The sequence below is a fragment of the Schistocerca americana genome, chromosome 1 (genome assembly GCF_021461395.2).
Source record: "Schistocerca americana isolate TAMUIC-IGC-003095 chromosome 1, iqSchAmer2.1, whole genome shotgun sequence".
NCBI lineage: Eukaryota > Metazoa > Arthropoda > Insecta > Orthoptera > Acrididae > Schistocerca > Schistocerca americana.
The window spans coordinates 796,928,575-796,949,788 of record NC_060119.1 but is presented as its reverse complement, the minus strand read 5'-3'; the positions used below and the strand labels follow the sequence as shown (position 1 = coordinate 796,949,788).

The following is a 21,214-nucleotide window of genomic DNA, read 5'->3' as shown; positions in this document are numbered from 1 at the left end:
AAGTCCCCACTTCATCGCTATCTCGGAGATTCTGTGTTCCATCGTTCGTGCGCCGACTATAACACCACTCTAAAACTCACTTAAAACCTGATAACTTGTCATTGTAGCAGCAGTGACCAATCTAACAATTGCCCCAGACACTAATTGTCTTGTATAGGCGTTGCCGATCGCAGCGCCGTATTCTGCTTGTTTACATATCTCCGTATTTGAATACGCATGCCTATACCAGCTTTTTGGCGCTTCAGCGTATGAGATCAAGTGCTTACGCCGACAAATAGTGAGCGATTCCTGAGTTAAATGCCAGAATTAAGCTTGTCGTTGAGGAAAACGTTGCAGATCGTACGTCACTGAAATTTTTATGAGAGCAATAACAGTTTTTCAATAAACGTTTGTCCAATATTGTTTTTCGAAGATAACTGTATTGTATACTGTTAAGTTCAAAATAAAGGTGTTTCATCTTTTCAATAAATAAGGTGTTTCATACATAAATGAAATTATGCAACTTTATTGAGACACCCTTTACATCCAGAATTCATCGTACAATGATTAGTTTGGAAAATTTCGACCTGTAAATTTTTGTGATAACAAGTGAACTCTACAAGAATGGAAACTACGCTGTGTAATAAAAATAAGCCGCAGTTGTGAGTTATGGGCGCTAGCAGACAGCGCTGAACGCTGGGGCAGTACCTTGGTGGGCGTGCGCGGTGGTGTTGAGGAAGATGGCGGCCTTATCGCTCTTGAGCCTCTCTGAGCCGAACTGCGCGAGCGCCTGCACCTGCACGAAGTACAGCGACCCCGGCAGCAGGTCGCGCAGGCAGAACCGCGTCACGTCCTGCACACGCCACCACGAAAACAGTAACAAGAGCCACTTATTTATTTATTTACAATAGTCCACTTACTTGCTAACAACAAAGGTTCGTTATATATAGTAACTGCATGTGCGTGAATTTTCAGCATAATCTACTTAATTCCTTATCCCATTTTTTATTTTGTTTAGAACATAAATTAACTTTAGACTGTCTACAATACTGTTTTTCCTTATCTTCGATTCTGTTCTAATACAGTCGCTCTAACATTTGGACAGCTGTCCTGTGGCACTTCTGACCGCTCTTACCCGGAACTTTCTTTGCTGTCATAAAAAGAGAGCCATAGGTTTTCGTTGTTTCAAATCATCTTAATTAATTTACAGTTATTGTCATATATACTCCATTATTACTTTTACAACACCAAATATTACTTCTACAATAACAATTTACCTATTACAATTCCCCAAAAAGGTCTTACATACTACTACTACTACTACTACTACTACTACCACCTGTCTTTTTCTTTATTTTTCAGCAAGTGCTATTACTGCTGCAAATTATGATAGTATTAATACCACTAATATTCCATACCTTTCTCCTATGATTACAAATGATCACAGAATGCAAAAATGAAATACGAAGAAACTTTTTTAAAATCTTATGGGACTTAACTGCTAAGGTCATCAGCCCCTAAGCTTACACACTACTTAACCTAAATTAGCCTGAGGACAAACACATACACCCATGCCCGAGGGAGAACTCGAACCTCCGCCGGGACCAGCCGCACAGTCCATGACTGCAGCGCCTGAGACCACTCGGCTAAACCCGCGCGGCATTTATCTCGTTCATTGACGCGAAAATATGTTAGTACACGATCATGAACCACACCTTTGTTGATGTGGCACATCCTCCAGCAGTGTCTGTAATACGTCAGTGAGAAAATCTTAATAATCGGCCTAAATCATCTCTCTCGCCAAGAATGCCTGTCTTTGCGTTGAGTGATAAATAATGTTGACGCATTATTTCTGCAGTTTCGTGGAGATTGTCATCACCCTTCACATTCAGATTAGTAATGTTCGCAAAGCTTATGCAAGCAATGTCGTTAGTAATAAAATATTATGTGTAGGCATTGGATCTGCAACGCGCTTTGTAAGTACCGCTGACAGACGTGCAACCTGCCGCGGTAGTCTTTCGACATTCTGAAGATAATGTGGATTGTTCAAATACAGCCAAGACAAGACAAAGTCTGACGCCTTACGCTGCTACCAGTCAGCTGCCCGTCAGAGTGCAAGGGCAAGCAGGCTACATCAGTTTTCTAAACCGTACCACAATATCATATCCGCCTTTCGCTTATGCAGTAGTGGGCTTCGACTGCTAAAAAGGTGCGCAAAAGTGAAAAAATATATGCGCTGAATCATTTGTATGTAGAAATAGTGTTAATAGTAACCAAAAAAGAACGAACATTTGTCTAAGTAAAGACAGCATGATACACAGATGCATACGATAGTAGAAGTTCCAGTAAACTTGGATCTAAAACGCAGCCCTTTGCGAGATGATTGCGAATATGTGGTTGGTTCGAGCCGACACTGACTTCTGTATATAATATTGTAATAGATAGTAAAAAATGTTTCAAATGTACACTTTCGAATTAAACCCCATGTAAATGGGATCAAATTTCACCCACGGTCCATGTTTGGCGAGTGTAGCACATGCATGGTGCCACAATAGCACCCTGTTGGTGTAAGATGGTATCTGAGGCGTCAGTCTGGTCCAAGATGGGTAGTTCGAGCACAGCCTTTACCTTGCTCTCGAAGATCACCTGGTCTAGAGCCTCGGGATTTTCCTGTCTGGGTTCATGTAAAAAGTGAAGCGTGCAGTACTCCAGTTGATACGGCTGGAGAACTAGCGTAGCGAATTGTACGGTCTTATCAAGCTTTTCGAATTGATCCGGGCTTGTTTGAAACAGTTCGTAACTGACTTCAAACACGAGTGCTGCGTTGCATTGAACTGCAAGGACGACACGTGGAACGCCTCCTTTAACAGGTACAACGGGTTGTAACGTGCTGAAGAAGCATTACAAATTTTATAAAGATAGATCTTGGCTGGAAGTGTAGCCAGACAGAAGGAAACAATAGAAATGTTTATACTGCAAATACATTTGTACTGATCCTACGACAATCGGCTCGTTTCTGGAGCGGTTTCACTAGAACGCTTTTGCTTACATTATCGTAAGCTTTCAGGTGTTCCAGCTAGTTTGTGTGGTTAGCTATGATACTCCTTGCATTCTCAAATTTGCGAGTAGTCTACTGTACAGTAACACACACTAATACAAGCGAATCTACAGTACAACAAAATTCGTACCACACAGCTGACTGTAGACAGCTTAATACTCGGAGTAATGTCAAGCTAACCTACAATGATAATGAAATACATCAACAGACACCGTTAACTAAGTTTATGGAGAAGTAATGCGCCGACTGTGCTCGTAGCAGCAATCGAACGTCTACTATGAACAAGTTTTAAGATCCCAGAAAATATTCGTTTCGAGACCCATGTTTAATAGTGTTGTTTTTCTTGCTTGGATGAATACTAACACCTCTCAAGAGCTCATCATTTCTATAACACCACGTACCTATCTGTATCTACATCCATAGATATTAAAAAAATGTTTATATGCTTGAACCAAACTTGGTGCACATATTACTTACTGTCTAGAAGAAGCACCTTATGATGTAATAACCATCTACCTGTAAGAGTGATGAGGGGGAAGGGAGGGTGAAAAAGACATGTAGCGAATGCTCAGAATTTATTCATCCGGTATTTGAGAATAAGCGCACTTAGTGACTTGCAACAAACTTTACACACAGTTTCAAACTTTTACGAAACTTTTCTCGCTGAAATACTCCACAAAATGATGAAAGGAAACAATTTTATACCTTACTAAATTTTCACTGTTCATGCACTTGGAACTGCCGCATCAGGCATGACGTTTCAGCTCGGATAAAACAACAATGGACGTTGCAGTATGTGGGTTGGCTTGCGTGCCTCAGCGATACAGGTGGCCGTACCGTAGGTGCAACCACAGCGGATGGGGTATCTGTTGAGAGGCCAGACAAACGTGTGGCTCCTGAAGAGGGGCAGCAGCCTTCCAGTAGTTGCAGAGACAATAGTCTAGTGACTGACTGATCTGGCCTTGTAACATCAACCAAAACGGCCTTGCTGTGCTGGTACTGCGAACAGCTGAAAACAACAGGAAACTACAGCCGTAATTTATCCCGAGGACATGCAGCTCTACTGTACGGTTAAATGATGATGGCGTCCTCTTGCGTAAAATATTCCGAAGATAAAATAGTCCCCCATTCGATCTCCAGGTGGTGACTATTCAGGGGGATGTCGTCATCAGCAGAAATAAGCTCGGTATTCTACGGATCGGAGCGTGGAATATTGTATCCATTCATCGGGCTGGTGGGATAGAAAATTTAAGAAGGTTAACGGTTAGGTTGAATTTAAATAGAGTGGGAATCAGTGAAGTTCAGTGGTAGGAGGAACAGGACTTCTGGACAAGTGAATACAAAGTTATAAATACAAGGTCAAAAAGGGTCAATGCAAGAGTGGGTTTAATAATGACTAAAAAAATAGAAATGAGTGTAAGGTACTAGAACAGCATAGTAAACCCATTATCGTGGCTAAGATAGACACGAAGCCCATATCCTGCACTGTAGTATAATACAGATATTTAGGAACCAGATTTTAAATTGTAAGATTTTTCCGGGGTCAGATATGGCCTCTGACCACAATTTATTCGTCATGAACTGTAGAATAAAACTGAAGAAACAAGAAAAAGGTAGGAAATTAAGGAGATGTGACCTGGTTAAGTTGAAAGATCGAGAGGTTGTTGAGAGGGAGCGTTAGGCAACGGTTGACTAGAACAGGGGAAAGAATACGGTAGTAGACGAATGGAAAGCATCAAGAGGTGAAATAGTGAAGGCAGCAGAGGATCAAATAGGTAAAAAGATAACGCCTAGTAGAAATCCTTGGATAACACAAAACATATTTAATTTAATTGACGAAAGGAGGAAATTTGAAAATGAAACAGATGAAGCGAACGATAGGGAATGCAAACGTTTAAAAAATTAGATTAGCAGAAAGTGGAGAATTGCTAATCAGGAATGGACAGAGGACAAATATAAAGATTCAGAAGAATATTTCACTACAGGAAGGATAGATACCGCCGACAGGAAATTTAAACAGGCCTTTGGGAAAAGAAGCAGCTGTATGAACATCAAGAGCTCAGATGGTAAACCAGTCCTAAGCAAAAAACGGAAAGCGGAAACGTGGAAGGAGTATACAGAGTGCCTATACAAGGGAGAAATTGAAAGCAATATTATAGAAGGGGGACGTAGATGAAGGTGATATGGGAGATGTGATACTGCGAGAAGAATTTGACAAAGCTCTAAAAGATCTAGGTCGAAACAAGGCCCCGGCGGTACACGATATTCCGTTAGAACTATTGGTAGCCTTGGGAGAGCCAGCCATCCCAGACCCTTCCATCTGGTGTGCAAGATATATGACGCAGGCGAAATAGCCTCAGACTTCAAGAACGTATGTAGTAAATCCAACTCCAAACAGATCACCTGCTAACAGTTGTGAAAATCACCGAACTATCGGTTTAATAAGTCATGACTGGAAAATGTTAACAATTCTTTACAGAATAATGGAAAAATTGGCAGAAGCCGACCACGGGAAAGATCAGTTTGAATTATTGAGAAGTATAGAAATACGTGAGGCAGTACTGGCCCTACGACTTCCCTTAGAATATAGGTTAAGTAGCGCCCAATCTACATTTATAGCATTTGTAGATCTAGAGAAAGCTTTTGACATTGTTGACTGGAATACTCTCTTTGAAATTCTGAAGGCAGCAGGGGTAAAATATAGGGAGCGAAGGGCTATTTATAACGTGTACAGAAACCAGAGACGAGCGGGATTAGCCGAGCGGTCTAGGCGCTGCAGTCATGGACTGTGCGGCTGGTCCCGGCGGAGGTTCGAGTCCTCCCTCGGGCATGGATGTGTGTGTGTTTGTCCTTAGGATAATTTAGGTTAAGTAGTGTGTAAGCTTAGGGACTTATGACCTTAGCAGTTAAGTCCCATAAGATTTCAAACACGTTTGAACATTTTGAACAGAAACCAGATGGCAGTTATAAGAGCCGAAGGGCCTGAAGGGGAAGCAATGGTTGAGAAGAGAGTGAGACAGGGTTGTAGCCTATGACCGATGTTATTCAATATGTACACTGAACAAGCCATAAAGAAAACCAAAGAAAGATTTGGAATAAGAATTAAAGTTTAGGGAGAAGAAATAAAAACGTTGAGGTTTGCCATTGACATTGTAATTCTGTCAGAGACAGCAAATGGCTTGGAAGACCAGTTGAACGGAATGGACAGTGTCTTGAAAGGAGGACATCAGATGATCATCAACAAAAGCAAAACAAGGATAATAGGATGTAGTCAAAGTAGTAAATGAGTTTTGCAATTTGGCCAGCAAAATACCTGATGGCCGAAGTAGAGATGATAGAAAATGTAGACTGTCAATGGCAAGAAAAACATTTCTAAAGAAGAGAAGCGGCATATGGTATCCCCTGCGAAATTTGTTGCAAACAGAGCTAGTACCAGAGAATTAATAAATTAAAACATAAATTTTGAAAACATTGTACAGAGGCGCAACAGTGATCTGATGAAATAATAGGGTTAAAACAGGAGTCTCGATCGCAATATTTTTATTTTTTAATAAGATATTATTGGGATCTAGACGGTTGTTTTTGTTGTTGTTGTTATATTCCATCCAGCTCTCCGTGCTGCTCTATCCTGTGCCAGCCTCTTCATCTCCACCGAGCGAGCTGACGCAGTGGCTAGCACACTGGACTCGTATTCGGGAGGACGACGGTTCAATCCCGCGTCCGGCCATCCTGATTTAGGTTTTCCGTGATTTCCCTAAATCGCTCCAGGCAAATGCCGGGATGGTTCCTCTGAGAGGGCACGGTCGACTTCCCTCCCTAATCCGATGAGACCGATGACCTCGCTGTTTGGTCTCTTTTCCCAAAACCAACCAACCTCTTCATCTCCACATAACTACTGCATCTTACATTTTTCTGAATCTGCTTACTGTATTCATTTCTTGGGCTCCTTCGATTTTTACCCACCACATTTCTCTCCGACAGTAAATTGATGATGCCTTGATGTCTCAGAATGTGTGTTACCACCTATCCCTCCTCCTGGTCAAGTTGTGCTAGAAACTTCTTGTCTCAATAATTCTGTTCAGTACTCTCTCATTACTTACATAAGCGATCAAGACTGCTGTTTTAGCCCTATTATTTCATCAGATCACTGTTATGCCTCTGTACAATGTTCTCAAAATTTATGATGTTTTAATTTATTAATTTTCTGGTACTAGCTCTGTTTGCTAAAAATGTTGCAGACAGTATCACCATATGCCGCTGAGTGCACCTACAAAATTATATAATTATACAACTTATAGATCAGGAGATATGACGTCAAAAAACATTGAACTGTGTGATAATGAAACCGCAATGAGAAATTCGCTATTGTTACAGGGGCAATATGACTTACAGATATGTGTGAAATATGTTAAATATAAATGAAATATATGTGATATGTGCGTACATGTGTGAAGCTGTGGGTGAAAAGCTCGTCCTGAGCCCTTGGATAAATTTCAGCAATACTTGGTACACGTAATTCCTACTACCTGGAGAAATATACACTCCTGGAAATGGAAAAAAGAACGCATTGACACCGATGTGTCAGACCCACCATACTTGCTCCGGACACTGCGAGAGGGCTGTACAAGCAATGATCACACGCACGGCACAGCGGACACACCAGAAACCGCGGTGTTGGCCGTCAAATGGCGCTAGCTGCGCAGCATTTGTGCACCGCCGCCGTCAGTGTCAGCCAGTTTGCCGTGGCATACGGAGCTCCATCGCCGTCTTTAACACTGGTAGCATGCCACGACAGCGTGGACGTGAACCGTATGTGCAGTTGACGGACTTTGAGCGAGGGCGTATAGTGGGCATGCGGGAGGCCGGGTGGACGTACCGCCGAATTGCTCAACACGTGGGGCGTGAGGTCTCCACAGTACATCGATGTTGTCGCCAGTGGTCGGCGGAAGGTGCACGTGCCCGTCGACCTGGGACCGGACCGCAGCGACGCACGGATGCACGCCAAGACCGTAGGATCCTACGCAGTGCCGTAGGGGACCGCATCGCCACTTCCCAGCAAATTAGGGACACTGTTGCTCCTGGGGTATCGGCGAGGACCATTCGCAACCGTCTCCATGAAGCTGGGTTACGGTCCTGCACACCGTTGGGCCGTCTTCCGCTCACGCCCCAACATCGTGCAGCCCGCCTCCAGTGGTGTCGCGACAGGCGTGAATGGAGGGACGAATGGAGACGTGTCGTCTTCAGCGATGAGAGTCGCTTCTGCCTTGGTGCCAATGATGGTCGTATGCGTGTTTGGCGCCGTGCAGGTGAGCGCCACAATCAGGACTGCATACGACCGAGGCACACAGGGCCAACACCCGGCATCATGGTGTGGGGAGCGATCTCCTACACTGGCCGTACACCACTGGTGATCGTCGAGGGGACACTGAATAGTGCACGGTACATCCAAACCGTCATCGAACCCATCGTTCTACCATTCCTAGACCGGCAAGGGAACTTGCTGTTCCAACAGGACAATGCACGTCCGCATGTATCCCGTGCCACCCAACGTGCTCTAGAAGGTGTAAGTCAACTTCCCTGGCCAGCAAGATCTCCGGATCTGTCCCCCATTGAGCATGTTTGGGACTGGATGAAGCGTCGTCTCACGCGGTCTGCACGTCCAGCACGAACGCTGGTCCAACTGAGGCGCCAGGTGGAAATGGCATGGCAAGCCGTTCCACAGGACTACATCCAGCATCTCTACGATCGTCTCCATGGGAGAATAGCAGCCTGCATTGCTGCGAAAGGTGGATATACACTGTACTAGTGCCGACATTGTGCATGCTCTGTTGCCTGTGTCTATGTGCCTGTGGTTCTGTCAGTGTGATCATGTGATGTATCTGACCCCAGGAATGTGTCAATAAAGTTTCCCCTTCCTGGGACAATGAATTCACGGTGTTCTTATTTCAATTTCCAGGAGTGTATTTTGAGGGAAGAAGTATGAATCTTATGTAGGGGGCAGATGGTGGACAGGAAAGGGTGGAGGACAACAAGAAAAGTGACAGAGTGGGGGCGAAGGAAGGGATGCACTCAGATAGTGAGAAGAAGGAGATGGACAGTGAGGGGGAGAACGAAATGGACAGAGAGAGTGGGAGCAAGAGATGGCCAGAAAGGGAGAGGAGGAAATGGAGAGAGAGAGTGGGGGGGAGAAGGCAAAGAATGGAGAGAGGGGATCAGTAGATGTGCAGGGGAAAGCAGAGAATGACAGATAAAGGGAAGGAGGGCGTGCTCAGGATAAGGAGGAGATGGACAGAAACAAGGGAAGAAGAAGATGAAGAGAGAGAGGGGAGGGAGGAGATGGACAACTAGAGTAGACAGGGAGAGAGGGAGAGGATGGATAGAGAGAGGCATGAGAAGATGAACAGAGAGAGGGTAGGAGGAGATCGACTGAGAGTGGGGAAGGAAGAAATGGACAGCAACAGCGGGAAGCCAGATATGGATGGAGAGTGGGGTAAGAGGGGGTGGGCAGACACAGAGAGTGCAGGAGCAGGATATTGTCAGAGAGGGTGATGCAAGAGATGACCAGTGAGAGGGAGTTGGAACTGATTGATTGCAAGAAGAAGGAGGCAAAGGACAGAGGAGGGGGAGAAGGAGATGGACAGAGAGAAGACAGAGGAGAAGACTGAATGTGAGAAGTGAGAAGAGGAGATGGACAGAGGGAGAGGGAGGAGGAGATGGATTTACAGAGAGAGAAGCAGGAAATTTACTGAAGGTTCGGGAGGTGTAGATGGATAGAGATATGGGGGAGGAAGATGTAAACAGAAAGAGGGGGAGTAGGAGACTGGCTGACAGAAGGGAGACGCTGAGATGGGCAGAGCGAGATGCGAGGAGGTGATGGACAGATAGGGAGGGTTGAGCAGGAGATGGGTGTAGGGAGGTATTGAAGAAAATGGCCAAAGAGAGACTGGAGAAGGAGACTGACAGATAGAGAGGATGAGAAGGTTGACAGAAAGGGGGGCAGGATGAGAATAACAGAGAGTGTGGGAAGAGGGATGGATGGAAAGAGGCAAATGGGGATAATGGTGAGAGAGAAGGAGGTAGATGGACAGAGAGATGGGGGAGGGGCAGTTGGAGTGAGAAAGGGGTAGGAGGAGACAGGCAGAGCAAGAGGTGTGGAGAGTGGGACAGAGTGAGACTGTGTAGGAGGACTTGGACACAAAGGGAGGAGGGAGGTGCAGATGGACAGAGGCAGGAGCAGGAGATTAATTGAGAGAGGGGAGGAGAAGATGGGCAGAGTTGAGACTTGGAGAGAGAATAGAGAGGTGTGAATATGGACATAGAGAGGGGAAGAGAGGAAATGAGGGGAGGGGAACATGTTCAAGAGACAGGAAATGATTTGAAGGAGAAAGAGTGGGAGGAGGATGACACCGATTTAGAGTGTAAGGAACAAGATGGACACCGACATGGAGGAAGTAGAATATTACCAGAGAGATAGTGATGAGGGAGTTGAACAGACAGGGGCAGGTGGTGGATAGAGAAAGGGGTAAGGAGGAGATGGAGGAGAGAGGGGGAAGAGAGGGGCAGAGAGTTGGCATGGAGGAGATGGGAAACAAGCAGGAAGATGTGGAGATGGTCAGAGGGAGGGGGAGAGAAGATGGACATTGTGGAGAATGTGATCGACTTAGAGATAGGAGGAGGAGATGGACAAATGAGGGAGGTGGACCAAGAGTATGAAGAGGAGGAGATGGACACAGGGAGGTGCAGGGAGGAAATGGATAGAGAGAGGAGGAAGGGGAAGATGGACATATAGAGGGGGAGGGAGGAGATTTTCCCAAAAGATAGGGTGGAAGGAGCTGGACAGAGGAGGTAGAGGAGATTATCAGGAAAATGGATGAGAAGGACATAGAGTGAGGATGGAGGAGATGGACAGCAAGTGGAGCAGGGGAGATGAAATTAGAGGGGGAGGATGAAATGGACAGAGAAAAGGTGGAGGAACAGATGGAGAGAGAAAGGGGAAGATGGAGGAGGACAGACAGAGAGTTGAGGAGGAGAGAATGGAGTGAGAGATGAGGAGGGGGGAATGAAGGAAATGGAGAGGCGGAAATGGAGAGAGAGAAGAATAGAGTAGATGTGTGCAATATTTGTGACATACATGTGCACAGACCAAGTTGTGGGAAAGAAATCAGTATACTATAAAAATGTATGTTTGTGTATGAATGTATATAAATATGCAAGTATGTTTTACATCTACTTTTAACCTACTTGATTGAAGATACAAGGCTCATTTACTATATGGAAAGAAGCACTGTGTAAGGACATCCAACTTTCAGTAGAGATGGGGGTGAAAATGGGGTAACGTAAAAGTATCTCTGAGGAATGGCTACCGCAATTTCATCCATATTTTTCTGTGTACATGGGTAATTATTTTCATTACTTCTGTAATATGCTGTGTGGATAATATATTCCTCCCTACCACCCCAGAACTGGCAGTGGTGACGAAAAGTCGTGACAATATGAAAATGTATTCGATAGCGACGAATAGTATCGATTCCATAGTTGTTGGGGTTGCTAGGCTCATTGGTAGCAGTCCTGAAAACGTTTTTCCCATAAGTGTGTGTGTGTGTGTGTGTGTGTGTGTGTGTGTGTGTGTGTGTGTGTGTGTGTGTGTTTGGGGGGAGGGCGGGGGCGGAGGGGAGGCGAGAGAGGATTGCTAAGACAGAACATATTAGCCCATCTCCACAGAAGCTGAAGCAGTTTCTAGCAAACTGGGCAAATATATCACTTGCAACCAAGAAAAAATTTTCATGACTGTAAGACTCTTCTAAATATCCCTACGGTTGAGGTTGGGAGTGAAAACTGGTAACGTAAAAGCACAACTCAGCCAAATTTGGAGTATACGTGATCAATTTTTTGTATAAAAATATGTGAGAGTGAGATACCCCTACTACCGCTTGGGTTAGGGATGAATGTGAGAAGAGGCTGATAGGTACAAATTTTCTAAAATGGCCTGTTGGCATTTCTTTCCTGTACTTAGTTGATTTAGAATACCTTACAAGTACCGAGCGAGGTGGTGCAGTGGTTAACACACTGGACTCGCATTCGGGAGGACGACGGTTCAATCCCGCGTCCGGTCATCCTGATTTAGGTTTTCCGTGATTTCCCTAAATCGCTCCAGGGAAATGTCGTGATGGTTCCTCTGAAAGGGCACGGCCGACTTCCTTCCCCGTCCTTCCCTAATCCGATGAGACTGATGACCTCGCTGTTTGGTCTCTTCCCCCAAACAACCAACCAACCTTACAAGTACGATATGAAGCGCGATTTGTCTCTTATTTACGCTGTTCAGTTTGTCAACAATATTGCGCTAGAAGGAGTTGCAAGGAGCCAGTGTTTTTGTCAACGTGTGACTCACGATCGTAGCACATGTGTAAATACCACAGATAAAATTGTCACCGTCTTTGGAGCCGTACAGTGTAATACAGCAGAGAATAAGAATGTTGTGCATAGTATCTACGCTATACACGCATGTGAGTGAAGCGGCATGCGAAAGGCTGTTTATGTGTGAATACGCAGACTCGGCTGGCTGTAGCTGGAGGACTCACCCTGGGCACGGTGTGCTGCTTGACGAGCAGCGAGCGCGCTGGCTCCAGCTCGCGGCTCCAGTAGACGCGGTACCTGGCCACCGGCAGGTCGGACTCGGCGGGAGGCCGCCACGTCAGCTCGCCGCGCAGCGTGCCGTTCTCGCCGGCCGACAGCCGCCCCACGCTCAGCTGCTCCGGCATACCGGGCGGCCGCGGCGCTGCAGCCAAACACCACACGTGCCGCCTCACAACACCCAGCTCCACAGCAAATATAGAGGGTCATTTTACTGTGGGATGCGTTAGCGCTGGACACAAAAGTTTTCGAGGTATTGAAGAAAAACGCGTTTGAAAGTCACTTTTGTACATTTATTGAATAATTCGAAAATTACACCTTTAGCGTAAAAGTATCACAGGTCAAAATTTAACTACATTAAATTTCCCACAAAAAGGTCCTGTTCATTTTATCTCTAGGAGTGATAGTTTCTATGCAGTGAGTGAGAGAATACTAAAATCTTGCAAGCCGTATTTGAAGACGTTTGGTTTGCATAAAACCCATCGATAGAGGCCGCTAAATCAGCCTGTATACTCTTGTCACACTACCATCACCCTCAACACCTGATACGCTCCTATTAAAATAACTTTATGGGTAGCTTTCCAGCGAGGCGAGAGGATGCCTTCTATTTTCTCAGAGTCTGTTGGGAATATGACATGTACAAGAGGGCTGTTTTCAGCTAATTAATTTATTCCATGTCTCCTTGTTCTTTGCCTTTTTTCTGTGTCTCTATGAGGTCGTCATTATTATGTAGGTTTTGGTAATGTTTGTGACAGTTAGTGGCCACATGCTCTTCCCGACGCCACCACTACCCCCAGGGTGGAAGTTGTGTACACTATCCGTCTGTGACGACACTAAATCTCATATCCAGTGTGACAGTGTGAAATGCGTTAGGAATGTTTGCGTAGCGTGTATTTGAAGTGAGGCTTGATTATCAGCCAGTTATTCACCTAGCTGAATGAAGAAGACCATGTAAAAATCATATACTGGCTTGAAACTTCCTGGCAGATTAAAACTGTGTGCCGGACCGAGACTCGGGCGGGACCTTTGCCTTTCGCGGACAAGTGCAAGGTTCGCGGGAGAGCTTCTGTAAAGTTTGGAAGTTAGGAGGCGAGGTACTGGCAGAAGTAAAGCTGTGAGGACGCGGCCTGAATCGTGCTTGGGTAGCTAGGATGCTAGAGCACTTGCCCGCGAAAGGCAAAGCTCCTGAGTTCGAGTCTGAGACCGGCACACAGTTTTAAAGTGCCACGAAGTTTCATATCAGCGAACATTCCGCTGCAGAGTGAAAATCTCATTCAGCATATACTGGCTGGTCATCTTAGCAGCCCTCCTTGTTAATCCACGAGCGTTGTGGATAAGAGGCTGTCTCGCGTCCCCAAATCGCTAAAGTGGCACTTTCTTCCATTTATAATGTCAGTATTTCCATGTTACTGTGTCATGTTTTATTATGACTTTAAATTAATCGAAGGGATTTCAGAAAATAACTTACACACATCATCCCACATCAATACAATTGGGCAAAAAGGGTGGAGCATTGTCAGAAAAAGTAGACATTCAAAATTTTCTGTAGATACAATTCTACTTTCCTAAGTACAACACGCACATTACAGGGCGCGACTGAAGTAGCGTGGCAAATAGTAATGTACTTCAGAGTTGAAGTACGCTGCATAGTGCGATACTTGTGGGCAAAATATATAAATTTTACACAGATTCACCATGAAATTCTTGCAGTATATGGACCAAATGCCATGTCATGTTCGGCCATAGTGAAATGGTGCGAGTAAATTGACAGAGGCCTTACGGATATAGTGATGCTGATCGAAAACTCCATGTCTTGATTCATCGATCTCCAGGTTTTCGGCAAACTGAAAGCAAACCTGAAGGAAAGCGATTTTCCAATGATAACGACGTTCATATAATATTCTCGAACGGCTCTATGAGCAGTCAGCCGATTTCTGTCGTCTAGGAACTGAATGATTGGTAGAGCATTCTGACTGATGTTTACAGAGACTTGGTGGCTATCTATCTGGAAAAATAGTGTCATCACTTTCAAATCTATTGCAGCATTCAGTAATATTATTTGGCCTCCCATAATAATGTGTAACTTACTTCTTGAAATTCCCTTGTATGAACACTTGATTTGCACCCTACATACTGTCATCGTTGTCATGAGGAACCAGACATGTCTGCCGGCCACGGTGGTCTCACGGTTCTAGGCGCGCAGTCCGGAACCGCTCGACTGCTACGGTCGCAGGTTCGAATCCTGCCTCGGGCATGGATGTGTGTGATGTCCTTAGGTTAGTTAGGTTTAAGTAGTTCTAAGTTCTAGGGGACTGATGACCACAGCTGTTAAGTCCCATAGTGCTCAGAGCCATTTGAACCATTTTTAGCCAGACATTTCTCAAAAGTCGACTGCTCTAAATACCACTTCTTACGCCGATTTCTTTGCGTAGGACGGCTGAAAGTTGTGAGCACAATGGTATGGACGTCGTAGACCACGAAGGGTGACAAGTTAGTAGCGGCTTTGGAAGGTCAATGATGGCGGGACGCGTGAGGCCAGTATTTTCCCGGCGCTCGCATGAAAGGAACTTCTACCACCCAGTTTCCGGTGTCCGTGATACACTGTAACTGTTGGCCTCGTGTCCAAGTACAAAAACAATGCTTCGTCCCCAAAACTGATGTAACGTTCCACATGTTCCAATACAGGTACAGAAATTCTAATTCATCCACAATGATGAGGCCTGTGAGACACACACATCGCTGCTCAACATAAGAGTGAATAGCGAAAACTGACAGAGTTACTACAGTTTGCACAAAGTGTGGAAACAAGGCTTTGTCCCCAGAACTAAAATGATGTTCCACATGTTCCAATACAGATACAGACATTTCAGTTAATCCCCAATGGCCAGGCCAATTAGAAACACACGTAGCCGCTCAGTAGGTGAATGAGAGGTGAAAATCGACAGAGTTATGACAGTTTGCGTAAACAGTGCAGCTATGAGAGTCAGCCTACGGTATATTTGTTCCAGTGCATCACTTGAGCCCCCTTCTTCCAGCTCTATAGGCAACAACATTCTGTCTTCACTTATCACACAACAGCCAACGGCCTTGTGTCGTTGGTAACACCAGTTCCCTCCTGATCAACGAAGTTAGGCAACATAGGGCCCAGCTAATACTCGGACGGGTAATTGGCGAAAATCGAGTTCTGTTGGTTTTAAGGACACGCAAGTAGCCGATGTGGCGTCCAAGTGAAAGACTTGCATCAGGTTGTGCTGCCACACTACATTTTTTGTTATCATACAGTGGCGCTTCAAGACCGTCCTAGGACGTCAGTGTATGATTCCTTTCTCGGTCTCCCGTGTCTGTATCCAGGTGGCTTCTGGTGGCCTGCTACAAATACACTATTTGATCGAAAGCATACAGAGCCTATTAGTGAATGCGGGGTATGTCCTCCATTCGCCTGTTTTGGCGGCGTGAACACTTTCAGTGAGGCGTCCAACTGACTGTGGAGAAATGGTAGACCATTCTTCCACAGGAGCCGAAGCCATTGAAAGTAGCGGTGTTGGGCGCAGGGACCTGGTGCGAAGTTGAAGTTGGAACTCATCTCAAAAGCGTTCCTTTGGTTTCAGGTCGGGACTGTGAACGGGCCAAACTATTTCAATAATGTTGTTCACAAACCATCGCCTCACGGATGCTGTTTTATGAAAGGATTCATTGTCATGTCGATAGAAACAGTCATCGTTTCCGAACTGTAGCTCTAATGTTGCAAATGTGTCCATATCCTTTCACATTTATCGTTTTCTTAAGCGCAATAAGGAGACGACGACCTAAACACCAGTAACATCCCCATACTGTTACATCACGGCTCTGCTCTTCACTGTTGGCACTACACATGATGGCAGATTGGCTGCGCATCCGCCAATCCCAAACCCTTCCATCGGAGTGCCACAGGGTATAGCGTGAGTCATCACTTGAAATCACTCGTTTCCATTGATTCAGTCTCCAGTGATGCCACTCTTTACACCACCCCAAGCGCCGCTTAGGTCTACAGAAATGTATGGCTTATGAGGAGCATTGTACCCCATTCTCCATACGCTAATTGAGCGCTGGTAGCACGCTGGAACTCATGAGTGATTCCTTCTACAGATTTATTGCCATGTTTCACAACCGCCCTGTCCCCCAAGTACATCATGTCTGTCCCGCTTTGGTTTAGCTTTGGTAATTCCACCGGGTTTCCATATCACAGTCACAAACACCGACCTGGACAGCTTTAGAAGGCTCGAAATGTGCCTGATGGATTTGTCGCTTAGCTGACATCCAATGACTAGTCCACGTTCGAATTCACTGGGCTCTCCTGAACACCCAGTTCTGGTGTCACTGCTTCTCCACTGACAACACAGTATTCCCCGACTGTGCACTTGCTTTGGAAAGCCATAGAGAATTTTTTTTTCAAAAATATTGTTGCTTATTTTGGTGGTGAGATGTCACCCTGTATCATGACAGTTGGCCTTCACAGTTAATGAAATTCTTACAGACAACCTGTGAAGGTGGTCATTGTAACGTGACTCGTCAGTTAACTAGGACATAAAAACTCTGTCTAGTTTGATTTATAGTTCTACTACGGCTGTCGGCTGTGTTGTAAATCAAGCTTTATTTCGGTGACCTGTCATGATTTCTAGTTCATTATTGTGTTTTTAAAAACGCAGAGCTGGTTTGTACACCAAAATGTAAAAACACTGACAATGATAAAAGAAATTACCATTTAAGAATTAAAATATGACATAAAATATACTACTAAGAGAAAAATCTGTTGAATATTAGAATAACGTGTAAAAAGTGAGCGTGTGAAAGAGAAATAGCTTTATTTTATGACAAACTATTGAAATTTCTTCCATAATATGTTATTATCAATGCTGGTTTTGAACAAGGGAACTGAATGCTTTAAAGTTTAAGTAAGGAGTCCAATAGGAAAAAATGAGTATTACTTAATAATAACTAAACATAAGGCACAATTCACGCTATAGTGAATGCCTTAGAATGCTCTACAGCACATTCAGTCAGATTTTCTTTTTCTTTTTTTACTCAATTTTTGCTAAGTCTTTCCTCCGCCTCGTGATGACTGGGTGTTGTGTGATGTCCTTATGTTAGTTAGGTTTAAGTAGTTCTAAGTTCTAGGGGACTGATGACCATAGATGTTAAGTCCCATAGAGCTCAGAGCCATTTGAACCATTTTTTTGCTAAGTCTTGGTGATACAGATAAGAGAAAGATTATTAAACTAATTGATTCACACTCAACGTAGCTATGTGCGATGTAGGAACTTAGACATAATGTAGACATGAAGAAGAATATGTATCTGAAGGAGGATAGAAAGACTGATTATCTGAAGGAGGATAGAAAGTTTGAAGTATAAAAAAAGACACAGTATAAAAACTTAGAATAAAAAGTAAATCTTAGAATGGCCGACAGTACGGTCAGATGTAAAATAGTCTGCAATTGGGAGCTACTGGGCTGGGGTGTTCGCGGCAGCAGTACGCCAGTGGTGGTGGCTATTCTGGTAATATCGGCTCCCACTGTGCTGCCACTTCCACTGCGCCTGCCAGTTTTCCGGAAACTTTTCCGGACACGAAAGTATTTTGATATTTGGTGAAAAAAGTATTTCAGTGAGTTTTCAAGATATGATTTGAAAAGTTTGGAAGTTGTTTCTCGGACGGGAAAGTTTTACCCATTTCAAAAGCATAAACATCGCTCTGGCCCTGATTAAACTATCAGAATAGATTTTTGACATGAGAAAATTCTTGGTTAAAAAATGGTTTAAATGGCTCTGAGCACTATAGGACTTAACATCTGTGTTCATCAGTCCTCTAGAACTTAGAACTACTTAAACCTAACTAACCTAAGGACATCACACACATCCATGCCCGAGGCAGGATTCGAACTTGCGACGTAGCAGTCGCGCGGTTCCGGACTGAGCGCCTTAACCGCGAGACCACCGCGGCCGGCAGAAAATTCTTACACAAATATTTCGCTGATTAGTTGCAGTGTCATTTGTATGTAATACCAAGTTTCCGACGACTTCCTCAGTCACCATCATCAGGTTCAAATGGCTTTGAGCACTATGGGACTTAACATTTGAGGTCATCAGTCCCCTAGAACTTAAACCTAACTAACCTAAGGACATCACACACGTCCACGCCAGAGGCCGGATTCGAACCTGCGACCGTAGCGATCGCGCGGTTCCAGACTGAATCGCCTAGAACCGCTCGGCCATCATCATCAGGAATTATCTGCAGTCCGTGTAGAACTTTATATAGTTAGCGGAATCTTGTCATGTGGTTTCAATACCATAACTCGGCTACTTAAATAAAGAACGACACGGCCCGCAGATAACTCCTGACGATGGCGGCAGACTAAGTCGTCGGAAACTTGAGACTGAGTACAAATACGAAACTACAACAAATCCGTGTAGTACCTATTCAAGGTTTTTTCATGTTCAGACACACCATACAGATCTAGGCATACGTGGATTTCAGATTTATTTCACGATATTTGTAACAGAATTTAAAAATGATTTCCTGTCGCGGTGGAGGGTGGATCGCTTTGAAGTCTACGTGAAGGTAGTACTTGTCGCGGCAACGTCATAAGTCTGAACATTACATGTCAGATGCGAACTAGTTTAAATCAAACGATAGTTAGTAATATTGATTAGGACAAGAGGTGAGAGTGGCATACATACCAAAGGAAGTATTAAAAGGTAAAAGTATAAGTTGCACATGTTGCAGTTTTTGCAGCCAAGATCACGTGTTGAAAAAATTTTTTTCCTCAGTGAGTCTCGCAGTCTACCTGTCATCTTCCGATCTTCTGGAAGTAATGTTATTCTGCACGAGTAACACAACCATAACGACAGCACTCTCCATTTATAAACCAACGGCATCCACTGGCTTCCCATATACATAAAAATGTGTAAATAAAAGCAGGAAAGCAGCTTTCCTGATGTGCCGTAGCTTTAACGGCTCCACGGACGAACTCGCCTCTACTCAGGGGCACAGTGTTAGCGAGATGGACTTTTTATTTACTCTGTTTTATGTATCTGACAAGATTATGTGGGGCTTTTGTTTTATAAACGGAGTGTGCTCTAGCTGTGGATGTGGGATTCAAGCAAAGTAATATAATTCTCAGAAGATCCAAAGATGATAGCTAGACTGTGTCGAAACCGGTCATTGAGAGAATAAAAATATTTCAGCACGCGATCTTGCCTGCAATATCTCTTACTTACCACCAGTAGGTAAATGGATGGGTGAGAGATACTGAGCGGAATTTGAGAAGATAATGCATTATCTAGAAAAAGAACATCGTGAAAGCTAAGAAGGACTGTGTCATTTTGAACGGACAGTCTAACCGACGACATAAGCCGAGACAGTTCTCATTTGATGAGACAGCAAGTTGTGGGTAAGTAGTGCTGCAGCAGGCGATGCTGCCAGTGCAGGGCGCTGAGTACTGATGCGCTGCGGCTGGCAGGCCTTACCTGCAGAGAGCCGGAACGGCGGTGAGGGCTGCGAGAAGCCGCGGGTGCCATTCCTGTTGACGGCCGCCACCCGGAACTGGTACCACCTGCAACATGACGCGCCGGTAAGTCGCGCTGCCGCCACTGTTAGACACAAATTCAGGGCGATTTTGCCAAATGGGGAAGGACTGCGGGAAATAACCCCTGAGACAAAGGTCATACGCACACGTGGCCGAAATATGTTCCAAGGGAGATTCACCTAATGGAAGGTTAGTATTAATTATTTTTCACAGTGTAGGTTTCTATGAGTGAAAACACACTTGAGAACACGTCAGGTAAATGGGAATGTTCTGTCGGTACTAGTCGGTACTCTACAATCGAAAGGGCAGTGAGCTGAATCACCATCACGTAGTAGCCATACTACCCTTGTACTGCCAGACGCATGTGTTTTAGCAGGGGAGGTACGGTCTTGCGTAGGACGTGCAGACTGCCTCGCCTGCGAGGCGTTGTGGATGGATGGCTGCTCACAGAACGCGGTTACCAATAATCCCCTCCCACAGTTGAGTCTGATCCGATGCTGATGGTTCGGCGCTACCTTACCCTAAGTATTTAGTTGAATTTACAGCCTTCAGATTTGTGTGACTCATCGCATAATCGAAATTTAGCTGATTTCTTTTAGTACTCATGTGAATAACTTCACACTTTTCCTTGTTCAGGGTCAATTGCCACTTTTCGCACTATACAGATATCTTATCTAAATCATTTTGCAAGTCGTTTTGATCATCTGATAACTTAACAAGCCGGTAAATGACAGTATCATCTGCAAACAATCTAAGACGGTTACTCAGACTGTCTCATGTGTCGTTAATCAGGAACAATAGAGGGCCTATACCACTTCCTTGGGGAACGTCGGATATAACTTCTGTTTTACTCGATGACTTTCCGTCTATTACTACGAACTGTGACCTTTCTGACAGGAAATCAGGAATCCACTCGCACAACTGAGGCACGCAGTTTGGTTACAAGACGCTTGTGAGGAACGGTGTCGAAACCCTTCTGGAAATCT

At 44.6% G+C, this 21,214-nt stretch overlaps 1 protein-coding gene across 1 annotated transcript in view; it reads right to left on the bottom strand.

The window, feature by feature from the left end:
- Positions 1 to 21,214, bottom strand: part of LOC124594295 (anosmin-1) — a 54,462-nt gene that overhangs the window by 20,551 nt on the left and 12,697 nt on the right. Inside the window, exons 4-6 of the mRNA XM_047132661.1 lie at positions 20,170 to 20,255; positions 12,616 to 12,812; positions 688 to 832 (exon numbers count right to left, since the gene is read on the bottom strand). Of these exons, the coding sequence (XP_046988617.1) occupies positions 688 to 832; positions 12,616 to 12,812; positions 20,170 to 20,255 (428 nt within the window). The remainder of the gene's footprint in view (positions 1 to 687; positions 833 to 12,615; positions 12,813 to 20,169; positions 20,256 to 21,214) is intronic.